Raw genomic sequence first — 18,248 nt, 5'->3', positions numbered from 1 at the left:
CAAAGGTCAAACCAGGAGAGCAAGGGAACGCACTGAAAACAAGAACACACAAAGACTGGCCTTGGGAAACAGAACCTGAAGCAACGTCCTGTTTCAGCCTCGCTCCTTAAATACTGTCAGCATTCAACCGCCCAGCCCCAGCCGACATGGCCGGGCAATCGGAACCCGGCTACTGAAGAAATCCCTCTGGTTGGTTCTGTCCGGCCTCCCAGGCGGGGCTACAGCACCGGCATCCCAATCTGGTTCCTCTGAGGCGGAGCTTCGGGTTCCCGCGCCCGAATGTGGAGAAGACGCCGGCCATCGCGTCTCGGCGCCATCCTCCCCGCTGGCGCAAGCACGGACCCCATAGCCGACGACCGAGAGCCCGGAAGCCACGATCACCGGCCCACGTGCTCGGCCCCGGACAGGGCGGCCATCACCGCAGCGAGCCCCGGCTCTCAGCCACGGCCTCAAGAAGGGCGGCCATCGCCGCAATGGACACCTGCTGGGCCCCGACTGCACCCGGAACAGGCGCCCATCCGGGAAACCATCAGGTAAGCCCTCCCTGGCTGCGGGTCCTTCCTCCCGGCCCTTGCTTCCCGCAGAGGAGCAGCCGGAGGGAGCGAGGGATGTGACAGGCGGACGCCCAGTAAGGGTCCCAGGCCAATGAGATAAGAGAACCTTTGGGATACCTGTGGACTATTTTTGGACTCATATAAGGTGATCAGTGTTCCAGTATGGTGGAGGTTGTTTTCTGTTGAAGATAATAAATTGTTCTGATCTCTCGACTAGTTCTGTTGGATGTTTCGAGAGCTGAATGGAACTGAAAACCTGGAGTGGAATGGTTTCCGGCCGTGGAATGAACTCCCAGAGGTTAAAGTGTTTCTCCTGGAGCAGGGGCGGCTCCTACCCATGACCAGAACGACAAGGAGAGTTACAAAGAGATTTCAAGAGCCCAGAAAGAGCTAACAGAGCCATCTGCCTTGATGCCATTGGAACTTCACCTGCTTGTTGAGAGAGAGAATAGTACCAACAAAACTGAAGGGATAAAAGTCAGAAAGCAACAGAGCAAAGGCTAAGTACCAGCACCTTATATCACAAAGCTACATGCAGAAAAGTTAAAGGTACCATGTCAATGAAGAGGTTGCAGATTTCTTGCAAAATTACAATAATCCTTGCTGGTCGGTTATAATACTTGGAGTTAGCCCAAATCAGACCAAGAGTGTACATGATTCCATTAATGTGGGAAGACACCTAAAAACAAAAGTCAGTGACAGCCATTTAGTATTAGATTTTACAAACACATTTGCCTGTAAAATGAATTGATCAACCATTGAATGTTAATTTTGCCTGAAATGGAGGTTTTCTATGGACAGTAAGGAAAAGCAGCCACACTGGGTGACGTCATCTGAAAGCTCTTGTATGACACATACTCTTCTTAGCTCAGGGAAGGGAAACCCTTTAGGCCTCCCTGAACACACATGGAATCTCTAGTGCTCACCTTACTCCGTCCTCCCGAACTATACCACAAGATCTTTTTGATTGAAGAACTTAGTTTCATACCTCTGGCCACACTAACAAACCAGTCCCCCAAATCCCAAGACAACCTTCAAGTTTATAAATTGCCCATTTTTGTGGTAGCAGATCTCCTGCGAGTCTATAATGCGAGTCTTCTGAATAGTAAGGGAATGCAGCCACACTATCTCGCCTTCCTTCCTCTCCAGACACATATCCAGCTGGGTTATGTCACAAGGAGACAAGGGACAATTAACTGTCTTGGGAGAGCTGTGATCTGATGTGAGAGACCCAGAGATGATTTCACTCATGTGTATAAATATAAGAACATAGGAAAAGTCAAACTGACTTGCACCAAGATCCATCATGCCCAGCATCCTGCTAAAATTGAAGTTGGATGTAAAAACACATTTCTTTCTTCACCGGAGAGCTCCAGATTGCTATGTCTCCCTCCATCTGTTTGTCCCCCCCTCCCCCGCTGCTTTATCTTGAATGGATTTCTACCCTTCCTCTCCCTTTCTGTCGAGTCCTGTCATGTTTGTATATAAGATGTGGTAAACTTTGTATTATATTTTAGACTGTAACCTGCTCTGAAGATTTTTTCAAAGGGTGGGGTAGCAAATATTGATTAAACTTGGAAACTTGGTCAGTACCCGGCAGTTTCAGCAAAGTAAATACATTTCCCATTCATTTTAAGGGACGAACAATGGCTCTTCAAAGTCTTATCTGGCTAATAATAATTTATCAGCTTTTTCTCTAAGAAGTTGTTGAATTCTCTTTTCAGTCCTGCCGTGTTGGTCACTTTGACCAAATCTTCTGGCAATAGATTTCTACAGCTGGAAAAAAAATTTGTTTGATGATTTGTTTTCAATCTGTTTCATAGAGTGTCCTACTGTTGTTGACAGGTTAAGGACCCTGGCCAATCAAAGGACCACCTCCTCTGATCCCAAAGCAAACCTCAGCGTCAATTGCAGGCTAGGAAGTATATGCCCTCCTCATCCCTCCCCTCCCCCATCCCCCCAGGCACAACTAATCACAATAGAATGAATCTGTGCACTCAAAAATATTTCTAACTTTGTGGTCTTTTTGCAAGTTTTCTCAAATCTTAAGTCATTTGCTTTTTATTTCCAATTTACCTGGGCATAATCAACCTGTTCAATTTCATCCAATTTTGCTTTGAGAGGTTTTAAGTGAAGCACAATATCTTCGGCTTCCTGCAGTCCTATGAAGAATGAGCAAAGATTCAATCATTTATTGCCCATGCATTTTCAGGCAAGCGTGCCCCATTACTGAGGAATTTCCTGTTTTTCTATCCATCCATGTGTGGGTGGGACACATATAAAAAGAAAAAGAGGCCTCAGAGATGAACATTGAAAAAACAGTGGCAACAGCCCAAGAAAATGAAGGAGCTGGACAGGGAAGATGCCACCAGAAAGTAAGAGCAGCTTCCTCCCTCCCTCTCTCCTCTACCCCAGCTGTGGATTGGTAGGGAAGTGTTCCCCCTCCTACCCAGAATGGACTCTACCACTTGAAGCAGCAGCAGGTTAACGGCAGTGGATGAAGCTCACTTTATATTCAGTTGGCAGGGACCTAATGATGGAGCAGCTTCTACAGTCTTTGTGAAAGTACTGAACTTGCCAGCCGTGATACTGCTTTAGTACAGCAAAGAAAAGGATAAAGTAATCGCAAGTTGGGAGGGAGAGAAGAAAGAAAAGTGTGTCTCCTACAGTCCTGCCCAGCCATACCACCACCGACCCATTGCACCCACCATATTTCCTGCCATGCACTGTTCCCACTTCCACATCCCACCCACCTTTACAGCCCCCATCACGTTTCAAATGCCTCCAGCCATCCTCTACAGCCTCCTGCCCATTCCACTCATCCTCCACAGCCCCCCTACACATTCCCCTTTTCCCCACCTTCTACTGCCCCCAACACACTTCAGTGCCTTCAACACATTTCATTAGTCCTATACATGGTTCGTACATCCATTACCCCTACAGACTCATCACTGACAGATGCACACACACACACACACACACACACACACACACAAACACACACACACACACACACTTCCTTTCTCCCATGTATGCTAATCGATTCCTTCATACAGAGAGGCTTGAGTTTGCAAAAGCAGAAAGTGTGCCTTTCTAACCTGTTAAGCCTATTTTTATTACATTTTCAATAACATGCCAACAGGTCACAGCAGTATCATCATATGTGGCTAACAACTTGCTTATTATTTGAGGCAGGATGGCAAGTATAACAAGTGAGCATCTAAATTACAAGTCTCTACTTTTGCATTTAGATACCTGTATTAACGTCATTGTAAACATTCTGCAGAGCAGGCCAGTAGCTGCTTCTTGATTTTTCCAAAATGTCACATATTTTATTTACTCCGGGCTTCAAGAGCTGTAGCGTTAAATTAAAAAAAAAAAGTAAATATGTAATATCATCTGTAACAAAAGGAATCAACAAATAAGTAACTAAGTCCCCAATGCTCAAAGCAAACCGGGCTTACAATGTTTCATTTAGACTGGTTTTAGTCAGTCTAAAAGAAACTTTATTGCATGGCCAATGCACAGAGGCTTTACCGTGCACAGAAGTAGTGACCGCAAGTCCCATGCTATTAAGTTCACTAGTAGCAAAACGAGCTCATTAGCAATTCCGTGCAAAGCTCAGAAAACTGGTGCACAGAAAACCCTTGCTCTAGTGGCTAAAAACTACAGACAACTCTGGAGCTGTCGTTGGGGTCCCGTGCTAACTTTCCTGTCAGCATGCTGGTTTTCTGAGCCCTCCCGAGACCAACCCCCCCCCCCCCCCCATACACACTTAACAACATCCCCAGTGGTCCAGTGGACCCCTGACCCCCCCCCCCCCCCACCAACCTTTAAAACCTCCCCGGTGGTCCAGTGGACACCCACCCACCCCTCCACCGCAAAAAAAAAAAAAAAAAATAGCAGCCATAGTGGTCAAGTGACCCCCATCCTTCCACATACCTTTGAGTTAGAGACAGGAGGGCAGGAGCAACGCCTACTCCCTCCTGCCTCTGGACCCGCCCTTGTCAAAATGGCAGTGCCCAGTTCCTGCTCAGTGCATCCTGGGATGCACTGGGTGGGGCTATACCAGATAAGGGAATGGTACTTAGCCCCCTCCCAGTGCATCCCAGGATGCACTGAGCAGGGACTGGGCACTGCCATTTTGACAAGGGCAGGCCTAGAGGCAGGAGGGAGTATACATTGCTCCTGCCTTCCTGCCTCCAACTCAAAGGTATGTGGAGGTGGGGGTCACTAGGCCATCATGGCCATTGTTTATTGGTTGCAGGGGAGGGCTCAAGGGGGATCCCGATCATCCCTGGACATACACACAACAGCTTTGTCTACCGCACATCTCTTGTGGCCATGCACCAGGAACATTTGGACCTCTTTACCGACCAAAGCTCAAAACTAACTGTATACAATTTGCAGGCTGTTGGTGTTGAGCATTGGTTGGTAATTCTGACTCACTGTTGAGCCAATGTTTTACCAGTTTTGGGCCCTAAGGAAGTGAAATACCTGCTCGTTAATACATTCTAGATTCAGCATCCTGGAATTCCAGAAGTCCATCTCTACTTGCGGTACAGGATTTAATCCATCTAGAAGGGGCTGTGCTGAATCCTTAACTAATATATCTCTTACTTGATGAGACCAATCTATGATGACAGTTTCTATTGCATGTATTAATGAATTATCCACAACAGGTGATGCTCTGAAAGAAACACATGATTAACATCTAAGACCATATCAGAATACTTTGTATTACAATTCTGTTCTGCACTAGTCTTCTTTAGAGAAAGGACACATTCTCCTTCTGACAAAGCAGGTTACCATAAAAACATACAGAATTCAATAAAACTAACATAACAAAAACAAAACATTGAATAAATGCCCAAACAAAATCAACAAGAAACAACAACATATCACAAAGAAGTGTCAGAATGTACAAGTGAATACTCATCAGCTCGGTAATTCCATTTGTTTTCTAATCTGAAGAGATGAAGGGGCAATTTTCAGTAGCTGAATTAGGTACATAGACTGCAAACACTTCCGTATCCATGAACCTTTTAGGCAATTTTCAATGGAAGATTACCTGTGTGGCTTGTAACACTTGCATATGCAGGTACATGAACACAAAAACCCAAGAAGACTTTGCATTTCCTTTTTCTGCAAGCGGAAAGAACAGGGGAAAAACTAAACACATTCTACACACATACTTGACCCAACCTAAATCGCTTTGCTGGTCTTACTGAAAGGCAGTATAGCAAGCATCCAATAAACATAACCCTTCCCCCCCAGATAAAAGTGTGCACACTATGAAAACATGCGCCTACTTTTAACTGCTAAGAGCAATTCAACAGCTTTGCAAATTGCCCTTACAAAGCACAAATAGGAATTCGGTAAACACCTTTTACAATAGGCCCCACTCAGCTGCATACCTCAAAGCACCACTGAACTGAGAGACCGTCCATGCCCCTGCTGGAGGTAGAAAGCACTGAACTGAAATGTCTTATAGGACATGCTCCCTGGTCAGTCAGTGCACTCTGTCTCCACCTGCAGGTAGATAGTCACAACCCACAAGTCTCTGGATTCATCTGCTGCTGACTCTAAGGAATGGGTTTCCACCAGGAACTTGTGACCTGGATTGGCAACTGTTTGAGGCAGGATACTGGGCTAAATGGACCAGTGGTCTGACCCAGTATGGCTATTCTTATGTTATCCCATTTCCCTTTCCATATAATTACAGAAAATACTTATTTTATCTCTTTCCTTCTGAACACACTTCCTCCCATCAATCTAGCTATCTCCATTAATTGATTGCAAAATCAGTACTCTCAGAAATTAAGCATAACGTCTGTCTCAGAAGGAAAAAGCCTCAAAATTTCTGTGAGCGCTTAACTCAATTGTGCTCTATCGATCCAGTCACTGGCATAAAAGAACATCATTCAGTCTCTGATCATATTTTAACATCAAATTTTGACATACAAACAAGGAACTCAGAACTTATCTTTTGTCAGAGGTCTGGTTTGTAACCTGCTGGCTCAGGAAATTTAGGACCATAGGACCCAATATTCAAAATGATTTAAATGGCTAGGAAAGGCCCCAGGCTGTTTAAGTTGCAGCGGCTGAAAATTCCCAGTTAGCACCCAAACTCAAACCAGCTAATTTGGGGGCATTCCCGGCACTTAACTGGTTAAAGTTAATTGCATAAGCAGGACTGCATAAAAGGCAATCCTATCAAAAGAAATTTTTTTATAGACAGGTTAAGTACTGAATATCTCACCTAACCAGCTATATTTTGGCCAGCCCCATACCGAAAAATACAAAGAAAAAAAATCAAACGAAATCACCAACTACCGACCGGTAGCATCTATCACACTGGTAACCAAACTGATGGAAAGCAAGGTAACCATACAACTTACCGACTACCTAAACAAATTCTCTATACTACATCAATCACAATCTGGATTTCACTCCAACCACAGCACCAAAACAGTACTAATTACCCTCCTAACCAATTTCAAACAAGAAATCGCAGCAGGCAATAGCCTATTTCTCCTACAATTCGACATGTCAAGCGCGTTCAATATGGTCAACCATGAAATACTACTAAACATATTAGACTATTTCAGGACTGGTGGAAGTGTACTCAGCTGGATCAAGGGCTTCCTAACCACCAGAACTTATGAAGTCAAATCAAAATCAAACATATCATCACCATGGAATACAGACTGCGGCTTACCTCAAGGATCACCACTATCACCAATCCTATTTAACCTAATGATGACGCCACTAGCCACATCCCTATTCAAACAAGGACTTAACCCCTACATTTACGCAGATGATGTCATGATATACAACCCCTTTAAACATGACCCAATAGAAATCATCAACGAAACCAAACTCAGCCTGCAAATCATGAACACATGGGCAGATGCATTCCAACTGAAACTAAACGCAGAGAAAATACACTGTCTCATCCTTACATCCCAATACAATACCAGCAAACCCAACAATATTACCACCCCAGATTACACCCTCCCTGTTTCTGACAACTTAAAAATTCTTGGAGTTACCATCGCTCGAAACCTCACGCTAGAAACCCAATCGAAAAATACAACAAGGAAAATGTTCCAATCAATGTGGAAACTCAAACGAATAAAACCTTTCTTCCCAAGGGCAATATTCCTCAACTTAGTACAATCAATGGTACTAAGTCACCTAGACTATTGTAATGCAATCTACACGGGATGCAAAGAACAAATCATAAAGAAACTCCAAACCAATCAAAACACTGCAGCTAGATTAATATTTGGAAAAACGAAATACGAAAGCGCCAAACTCCTACGCGAAAAACTACATTGGCTCCCAATCAAAGAACAGATTACCTTCAAAATCTGTAGTGCATAAAATCATCTATGGTGAGACCCCGGGATACATGATAGACCTCATTGACCTTCCAGCCAGAAACACCACAAGATCAACACGCACATACCTAAACCTACACTACCCAAGCTGCAAAAGAATTAAATACAAATCAACCTATGTATGCAGCTTCTATTTTACAAGCACGCAACTATGGAACTACCATACACCTTGAAAACAACTCATGACCTATCAAACTTTTGGAAATCACTAAAAACTTACTTATTCAAAAAGGCATACACTGATGACCCAACTTAAATGACTCGATCTCACTACTCAATGAAACTAAGATTCAAATTGATCACAACTCAACCCTTCCTCCTTATTCCCTGATGTGTTTATCCTACACGAACCTCAACATTGTGACTCTGTATCTGCTATACTGGAAATGGCGATCGCCACCACGGTTATTATGTAAGCCACATTGAGCCTGCAAATAGGTGGGAAAATGTGGGATACAAATGCAATAAATAAATAAATATACCCAGAAATTCAATGGCCTGTATAATGCCGGTGGCAGGCCGCAAAATGCTGATCGCCATGGCTAAATATCAGGCCCATAATATTTATCCCAACCGACACACTTCAGCTTATCCTTGGAGCCCGAGGCATTTCAGTCAGGATATATATTATGAGCCTAAAATTCCTGAGGCAGCAGGATTAGAAACTACAAAACGCTGGTCATCCTCAGGTGGACCTTTGAGAAACGATATGCACCGAGTTCCTTGTTTACACGTCAAAATTTCATGTTAAAAAATATTTTTGAAAAAGTGATATAAATAAATTATCAGAGACCAAAGGCTTCTTTTACTAAGCCGCTCTAGCGATTCCCACATGGCAATTGAGAGGAAGCCCACAGGAATTGAACGGGCTTCCTCTCATTTGCCACACCGGACATTGTTAGTGTGGCATTAGTAAAAGAGGCCCTGAATAATGCTCTCAAAGGAGGTTTTTTTATGCCAGTGACTGAATTGATTGAGCATAATTGAGAGTAAAGTACTCACACTAGTTCTGAGATAAGACATTCAACTTAATTTCTAAGAGTACTGATTTGCAATTAATTAACAGAGATGTTCTATAGGTAGACTGATGATTAAGTCTTCCATTCCTCCTATATTTTGGTTGTATTCTTACATTTTCTCCCTCCTTTCACTTGCTCTAGCCTTGACTTTAACTCACTGTTTTTCTTTCACTGATTTTCCTTCATTTCTTCCTTAAAACTTTGCTTCTATTTTTCTTTTAACAATCAACATTTACAAATGTATGTGGTCTCCAGGGTATGAAAATAAGCCTCACACATATTCACTGGCTGTGAGAGAATAAGATAGGTTTGTGAAGACCTGGAATATCGACAGCAAGAATATTCACAGACCAAATATACTCTCCAGCACTACATAGCAAGATAACTGGTAAAATCTTAATTCATATTTTTGAATAAAAGAATGCAAAAGTCTGACATTTAATATCCTCACAAATGGAATGCAAAGTTTGCTTTACCTCCCTGAAGCATCACTTATGGAGCTTTCCAAAGTCTCTAATTTTTCTGGTAGAGCTAGAAGGGTTTTCCCTTTGATCTTCCCTCCCATCACAAACATTTCATTTTTTAGTCGGCGTGCTTGTCTGATTACATCCTCAGATACTACTGTGGGCCACCCAATCATGTTTTCACTGTTGACGAACAGGGGATAAATAACCTGAAAAACATTCATGTCAGTTCTATGATCTGCAGTAATTTACTGGAATGTATGTACCTTACATAAACTTTAAAAACAAAACTGTGCTTAGTGACTGTTCTACTTAATATGCATTTGTACTGCATAGTTTACAAATATATTTAAAAACATACATGGAAAATTCTTAAAAAAAATAATTTGCAATATATCACACAAGCAACATTACTTGCTACAGAAAAATAAAGGAAATAACACCCCTCCCCCTTTAACAATGCCGCTGGTGCTGCAATTCTGACACAGCCCATTCACTTTGACAGAGATATGTTGGCATTACCGAACAGGCGCTTTGGAAAAAAACAGAGGGGGAGTGAGGAAAAATCATAAATCTCTTTCTTAGACTACAAACTCAAATAAAATATAAAGGTAGAAAAAAAGGAAACAAGAATTAAAAAGTAGGTATAAATCTTAACAGGTCATATTACAATAAATCCAACTAATTATTAACCATTAGGGATTTTCTTAAGGTCCTAAAAAGCTCTTAATTGGGCTGGAATGAAAAAGGAATAATTGACACTTAAATAACACACTAAACACTTTCAGGGATAATCTGGTAAAAATGTAGCTCCCAAATTCTTTGTCTCCATACGCATTGCTACAAATTCTTTCCTTCTACCCTGAGTTGCCTTCATCACATCAGGATATAACCACAGTTTTTGACCACAAAAAGTTGCTTTGGAATTAGAAAAATATGTTTTCATTGCAGAGGTCAAAGAGACTCTTTCTTGAACATCAGAAGTAGAGAGGTGTGGTAGCCGTGTTAGTCCACTCTTAAAGGTTATCAATAGAAATCAAGATAAAACATGGAAAAGAAAATAAGATGATACCTTTTTTATTGGACATTAAGTTATGTCCAATAAAAAAGGTATCATCTTATTTTCTTTTCCATATTTTATTTTGTTTGATTTCTATTGATAACCTTAAGAGTGGACTAACACGGCTACCACACCTCTCTACATGTAGAACCCAAAGAATAGCAAGATTCCGGAATGCTAAAGAGTGACAAGATTCCACAGCAGAATCTCAAAGAGTAGCAACGTTCCATGTAGAACCCGATCTGACGAACAAGGGCAACCTTTGAAAGCTAATCGAGAAATGTATTAAGTTATGTCCAATAAAAAAGGTATCATCTTATTTTCTTTTCCATATTTTATTTTGTTTGATTTCTATTGATAACCTTAAGAGTGGACTAACACGGCTACCACACCTCTCTACATGTAGAACCCAAAGAATAGCAAGATTCCGGAATGCTAAAGAGTGACAAGATTCCACAGCAGAATCTCAAAGAGTAGCAACGTTCCATGTAGAACCCGATCTGACGAAGAAGGGCAACCTTTGAAAGCTAATCGAGAAATGTATTAAGTTATGTCCAATAAAAAAGGTATCATTTTATTTTCTTTTCCATATTTTATTTTGTTTGATTTCTATTGATAACCTTAAGAGTGGACTAACACGGCTACCACACCTCTCTACATGTAGAACCCAAAGAATAGCAAGATTCCGGAATGCTAAAGAGTGACAAGATTCCACAGCAGAATCTCAAAGAGTAGCAACGTTCCATGTAGAACCCGATCTGACGAAGAAGGGCAACCTTTGAAAGCTAATCGAGAAATGTATTAAGTTATGTCCAATAAAAAAGGTATCATCTTATTTTCTTTTCCATGTTTTAATTTTGTTTGATTTCTATTGATTACCTTTAAGAGTGGACTAACACGGCTACCACACCTCTCTACATGTAGAACCCCAAAGAATAGCAAGATTCCGGAATGCTAAAGAGTGACAAGATTCCACAGCAGAATCTCAAAGAGTAGCAACGTTCCATGTAGAACCCGATCTGACGAAGAAGGGCAACCTTTGAAAGCTAATCGAGAAATGTATTAAGTTATGTCCAATAAAAAAGGTATCATCTTATTTTCTTTTCCATATTTTATTTTGTTTGATTTCTATTGAACATCAGAGAATGACTCTTCCAAAACTGCTGACAAATCTTTTAAGGCATTTTCTCTTCAACTTGTACTTGCTAACCCACTACAGATCCCACTGTATCCCTTGAAGCACTTAACAAATAATAAATCTTATTTAACGGAAGCATAGCGTTTAAAAGAACCTTTAGAGTCTCAACCCAATTTTTTTCAGGTATTCAATGGGATCCAAACCAACTGCCTTAGGAAAATGAAGTACCAGTAAATTCAATCTGCGGTTAACATTTTCAAGCTGTTCCAATTTTCATTGTATCACAGTTCTTTCATTAATAATTGTAGAGACAGTAGCTTTTAATTCTTTAATCTTTATTGGCTGGGAGATGCACAAAGGTCCCCAGAAAGAACCGTCCAGTATTTCCACCTGTGTATATATTACCAATTTGGAAATACAGAGCGATTCGCAAAGCAAGTCGCATGCATAGAAGCCGGGGTAGCTTTTTTTTTTTCACAAAACTGCTGCGGGTTGTGTTTCCAGAGCAGAGGTGATGGGCAGACTGTCATGTTGGGGCTTCAGCATCTTCCCTGCCTCCTCTGCACCGGGGGAGAGGACTGGTGGTTGGGAGGTGGGGATAGTGCTGGGCAAGACTTATACGGTCTGTGCCAGAGCCGGTGGTGGGAGGCAGGGCTGGTGGTTGGGACGTGGGGATAGTGCTGGGCAGACTTGTACGGTCTGTGCCCTGAGAAAGACAGGTACAAATCAAGGTAAGGTATACACAAAAAATGGTACATGTGAGTTTATCTTGTTGGGCAGACTGGATGGACTGTGCAGGTCTTTTCCTGCTGCCATCTACTATGTTACTATGTTACTATGAGGAAAAAGTGGCACCCACCTCCAATCCCACACTTCACTGCCACAGTCAGCAATCTCCCTGCTCCAGTGCATGTCTTGTCTCTGCCCGGGACCTTCTCCTCCTGCAGGAGTGGCAGAGGATCCTGGAGCGCCTATAGAGTACTTGCAACAATGAAGAACTGTCAGGACTGACAGCTCCGGACCTCCCGTTAAATTTTCCATGATAAAGGTAGGAGACTGCTTCTGTACATCGCTTTGAATACACATTTGAATGCTTAATAGCTCATTTAAATAGATTAGCATAGGATTCCCATTGTCTGCTCCCCCACGTGGTAAAAAGCCCGTGGAACCCCATTGTGCATCTCCCGCTGAATAACGTGCTCGGGTTTAAAAAGCATGTTGCTGACCCAGTAGGCTTTGTGCATTGGGACCTGAGTATGCTAGAAAACTTCCATACCATCCTGCTTTACCTTCTCAACAGATTCTAAAAGCAAGTCTACCTTGCCGGTCAGACCAGAAGTCTCAAGTGACACTTTACTAACTGTCAGATCCAGCTTCTTCAGAGCCTTCCAGATTACTTCTAAAGTCACCGCTGTGGGATCAAACAAGCATACCACAGCCCCTGTTGTCTCAACTTTGGCAGCTAACTCCTCAATATTGGTGCCTGACCCCCATGCCTCGGGGTTCCCATAAAGTACCATCCGCTTCCGGATCACCTAGATCAGGGTGCGAGCTGTTGCCAGACACAAATCTAGGCAGTTAACATAAAGATATAATAAAATAGAACTTCATATAATAATACATAAAAATAAATATTTAAAATAAAATACACTAGTACAATAATACAACTACAGCGGGCAAAACAAAATTGAGGCATATCAATATAGAAAATAAAATCAAAACAGTAACTACAGCTGAGCTTTCAGATTTTTTTTCTAATTATAAATGTTTATGTTTATTCACAGTATTGCCAAAATTTGGACTAGGCGATATACAATCCAAAACTCATAAAAACAGAGAGGAACTCTATTAAAAATAGGAAAGGCTATCAATTATACCAATAGTAGGATAGGGAAGAGGGGGAGAAATAGGAAGAAGGTATGAGGCACTCTATCGTATAAAAAATAAAAGCCTGAAATTAATTTAATCTAATCTGATGGAAAGATGGAATGTCAAGCAACCATTTATCTGCTGATCTCAGTACATGAGTAGGCCTATAAATTCTTAAGAAGTTAGCAATTACTGTAGGTACAGTGTCCTTCAAAGCCTTATGAAGAAGTGATAAGATCTTGGACTTTACCCTCCAAGCCACAGATAACCAGTGTAGTTCTTTAAGAACAGGAGTGATATGAGTGAATCGAGGCAAGGCAGGATTAATCCTTTGGTAGGCCTCAGGCGCCCCCATGGGGAAAATTGACAGAGGAGGAAATGGCCAATTCCTCCTGTTAACTGAAAGGCAATGCACAGAGGGTGGGAAAGAATACACAGACTTCTGTGAGGAGTGATGGCTTTGGTCTTCCCCCACCACTCCTCCAACACATTCTTCTGCCAGAACCTGACTTACTAGGGCAAAACTGTGCCTTGGGAGCCAGTGAATTACGCATCTGAAAGGGTCCCCTCCTAAATACTTACTTTGCATATGCCTTCATCCTGCCCCAAATTGAGGTGTATCAGTCAAAAGGCAAACCGCAGTATTTGGAGTTAATTTATTTATTGCATTTGTATTTGCAGGCTCAATGTGGCTTACATAGTTTTGTTAACATAGTCATTGCGGGTTCAATGTGGCTAAAGCACACAATTCACGCATTGGCAAGCCCAGACACAAGGAATTGCAGTAGTCTAATAATGGTGTAATTAAGCATTGAACCACTGTTCTAAAATTCATAGAAGTCAAGAGATCTTTTAGTCTTCTAATCAGTTTCAATTTAAAGAACAGTTTCTGAATAGTATTAACTGAACATTTAAAGACAACGAGGTGTCAACCCATAGGCCAAGATATTTTAGGCAATTCACAATTGGAATTTTCAAGTCACCAAGTGTAAAACATTCTGGAACCCCAGAGGGTGAAGCTTTCAGAAATTCAATTTAAACCTTAGCTGACGTTCAGGCTCTAATTGAGAGAAGACAAATATCCAGAAACTGTAAAGCCATTTCGATTGTGTTAGTAATGGGAAAGAGAAATTGAAGATCATCGGCATATAAGTGATATTTTACATCCAAACAGGCTAAAATACAGCAAATTAGACTCATGTAGATATTAAATAAAATAGCCAATAAAGCTGATCCTTGAGGGACTCCAGAATTCATGATACTCATCACCCACCTGAACACAAAAGGTTCTTTCTGAGATAAATGATGCAAACAATTTAGTATATATCCTCCGATAGCCAAACACTTCTGGCAATCAATGAGTATGTCGTGATGAACGGTATCAAATGCCACTGAAGTATCTAATGTCACCGTAAAATATTCAATAACTCTATCGAAACCAGTCAAACACTGAAATAAGGAATGTGTCAGTAGAATGGTGAGGTCTAAAGCCAAATTGACCCATACCTAAACAGTTATTCATTTCTAAGTAATCCTGTAATTGGAGTAATACCACCTTTTCTAACATTTTTGAAAGAAACTTAAGTGTAGATGTAGGACGATAATTTTCTGGATCATTTGAATCGAGAGGATCATTTTTTTAAAGTGGAAAAATACCAGCAAAATGGGACCCATGGCCTCAAGAACAGACCTGTTAATCAAGCTATTACCTCCAGTAGGTCTGACTTGAGAGCTTTAATCATCCCGGGGGAAAAAAACATCCACGGGCAACAACTTAAATTTAAGTTGTTCACTATTGGGCTCATTTTCAAAAAGTGACGTCTTTTTAGACGTTTTTCTCTGAAGTCCGTCAGAAGTCCGTCCAAATCTCAAGAGGGAATGCCAGAGGCGTGTTCAGGGTGGAACTTGGGCGTTCCTAAGACTTAGACGTTTTTCAGCCATAATGGAACAGAATGAAACCGTCCAGGACTAAAACTTAGACGTTTTGATCTAGACCTGTCTTTATTACGAATAAGGCACAAAAAGATGCCCTAAGTGACCAGATGACCACTGGAGGGAATAAGGAATGACCTCCCCTTATTCCCCCAGTAGTCACTAACCCCCTCCCACAACCACCCCAAAAAAATGTGATGAAAAACATTACTTGCCAGCCTCTGTGCCACCCTCAGATGTTATACTCAGGTCCATCAAAATAGCATGCAGGTCCCTGGAGTAGTCTAGTGGTGGGTGTGGTGCACTGCAGACAGGTGGACCCAGGCTTCTACCGCCCCCTACCTGTTACACTTGTGGAGGAAACTGTGAGCTCTCCCACATATAGGTTCCCCCTTCACCTGTAAGGGCTATGGTAGTGGTGTACAGTTGGGGGTAGTGGGTTTTGAGGGGCTCATGGTGAGATGTGTACCTGGGAGCAGTTTATGAAGCCCACTGCAGTGCCCCCTAGGGTGCCCTATTGCTTTCCTGGGATGTCAGAGGGACCAGTGTACTAAAAATACTGGCTCCTCCTACATCCCAGTGGCTTGATTTTGTACGCTTTGCACTTGGACTTTTTTGTTTTCCAAAATGGACCACAAAAAAAAAAACATGTCCAAATCACAAAACGTCCATAGTATTTTCGAAAAAAAAAAAAAAAAAAAGATAGAAGTTTTTCTTTTTCGAAAATGACCTGATTTCCTGTTCAGAATTTGGACGTTTTGTGTAAAACATCAAAATTCAGATTTAGACGTCATAATGAAAATGCCCCTCTATGTCTACAAATTTGTTTAGAATTAATTGCGGCAAAATCATTTCAAGATAGAATGGGAATATTATCAAATCTCTCACCAGAACAAACAGGGTGTCTCTCTCCAATTCTCATTTTCTACATGGTGTGCTTGTTACTAATCTGACAGGATCTAATAGACAACAGCACTTTCAAAGTACATTTAAAAATCTTCTGCCAATGCTCAGAAATAGCAGCAACCCATAAGCTCCACAAGCCCCATTCTCCTGCCCCCCCCCAACATAGTGCCAGCCCTTTTCTAAAAGTACCCTTTCTAAATTCCAGAGACAAGTGAGGTATTAGTCTAGGATCTGAGCACAACTTGCAAAAGTACAGCATATACAATACATGACATTTTTTTAGCATATTAACTCCCCCGTTTACAATGCTCTGGTGGCTGCCACGCGACAAAGCCAACACAGCCCATTCAGGGCCCCTTTTACCAAGTTGCGGCAAAAGGGGGCCTGCGCTGGCATCGTCACGTGTTTTTCCCTCGTGCCGAGGCCCCCTTTTACTGCAGCGGGTAAAAGGGAAGTCTCTCTTTCCTGCAGGAAATGGCCATGCAGCAAGTAAAGCCGCGTGGCCATTTTGAGGGGGAGCCCTTATCGCCACCCATTCAGGTACACTCTGGCGCTAAAAAGAATAAATATAAATATATAAATAAATAAATATATTTTGTAGCACTGGATATGATCGCTCTGTTTGGCATTTACTTAAAAATCCCAGGAAAAACAGCAAGATTGAAATTAAAATATATAGACTCTCTGACAATTTTCAAATGTGTCATAACTTAGGCAAGTTACATTGGATAAACGAACCAACATCCTGCTGGTTATCAATAAGTTTTCAAATAAACTTTTTGTGTGATTTAAAGGGGGAGAAGCATCAGTACAAGCTTTATGCTTCAGGTATGCCTCTCTCCATTTCTGTACACTTATGTACCACTTTCCTTAATCGTAAGCTTATGAATTCAGGCTCTTTCTGTCCCGACCCGCCCCCAAAAAAGATTTGATGGCCTACCTCTTCTACAATTGTAATGAGCTGCTCCACTGCAAAGTTGCTGATGTCTCCCACCAGAAGAGCCGTCTTGACATTGTCCTTGGTAATATTCCCCTTGTTCTTTTTCACAAAGTAGACTCCTTTGCTTTTAAGAAGGGCTGGAAACCCCAAATTAGCGTACAGAAGGCCTGCAGCATTGCTGGATATAACAAGTACAAGTGGCTCCTGTTTCTCAAAAAACGTAGAAACTGCCGACTTGTTTTCCTCCGTTGACAAGAATTTTGTCCATTTGTCTGTCTTTAATTTCAAGGACAACAGAGTGTAATTCTGTAAATATTCTATTCTTACATCATTTGCATCCACACTTGGTTCGGCTTTCTCCATTTTCTTCTACACTAAAAATGTAAAAATATATTTCAGCGCTTTATGAACACTGCTGTTTTCCCTTCACAAATAATTCTTCTTCCTATAAAAATTAAAACAAAAGATTTATTTTTGTCCATGGTACTCTGCCTGTTGACTAAAACTAACCATTACACAGCAACAAAACATTCAGGAAAGCATCACACTTTTAATTAATCATCCAGAAGAGTAATTTCACCTTTTAAAGGCACTAACGAATATTATTTCCTGCCGGTCCAATTTTATACAGTAGAACCTACTGCATTTACTAAGAAGACAAGCTAATGGTGTCAGCACATGCTAGTAAATCCAGCCTTTTGTTATTCTTCCCATGGAACTGTTCTCTCTCTTCATAGCGACCTTAGTACAAGGTTGGACAACATAATAAACCATTGTGTGTCTTACCCCAAAGCAAGACATCTACCCTTTGCAGTAAAGAAATCAAAACCAAATTAGGGACAATTTAATAAAGGATGCTAAGGGTGAAGGGGTTTTCTTTCCTATTGGAGCTCTTTTTCTTTAGAGTTTAGTCTTGAATCTGCTTTGCCTTGCTGAAGTCAGATGAAGCAGAATAATAAA

At 41.5% G+C, this 18,248-nt stretch overlaps 1 protein-coding gene across 2 annotated transcripts in view; it reads right to left on the bottom strand.

The window, feature by feature from the left end:
* The window catches only part of DNAH17 (dynein axonemal heavy chain 17), a 239,744-nt gene extending 222,093 nt beyond the window's left edge, over positions 1–17,651 (bottom strand). For both annotated transcript variants that reach the window (XM_030208642.1, XM_030208641.1), the window contains exons 1-6: positions 17,289–17,651; positions 9,456–9,652; positions 5,052–5,244; positions 3,810–3,909; positions 2,631–2,716; positions 1,108–1,233 (exon numbers count right to left, since the gene is read on the bottom strand). In XM_030208642.1, coding sequence (XP_030064502.1) covers positions 1,108–1,233; positions 2,631–2,716; positions 3,810–3,909; positions 5,052–5,244; positions 9,456–9,652; positions 17,289–17,651 — 1,065 coding nt within the window. The remainder of the gene's footprint in view (positions 1–1,107; positions 1,234–2,630; positions 2,717–3,809; positions 3,910–5,051; positions 5,245–9,455; positions 9,653–17,288) is intronic.
* Between the last annotated feature and the right edge of the window lie 597 nt (positions 17,652–18,248).

The sequence above is a fragment of the Microcaecilia unicolor genome, chromosome 6 (assembly GCF_901765095.1).
Source record: "Microcaecilia unicolor chromosome 6, aMicUni1.1, whole genome shotgun sequence".
Lineage (NCBI taxonomy): Eukaryota > Metazoa > Chordata > Amphibia > Gymnophiona > Siphonopidae > Microcaecilia > Microcaecilia unicolor.
Note: the sequence above shows the minus strand (reverse complement) of the source record. Positions and strands in the feature narration are given on the sequence as shown.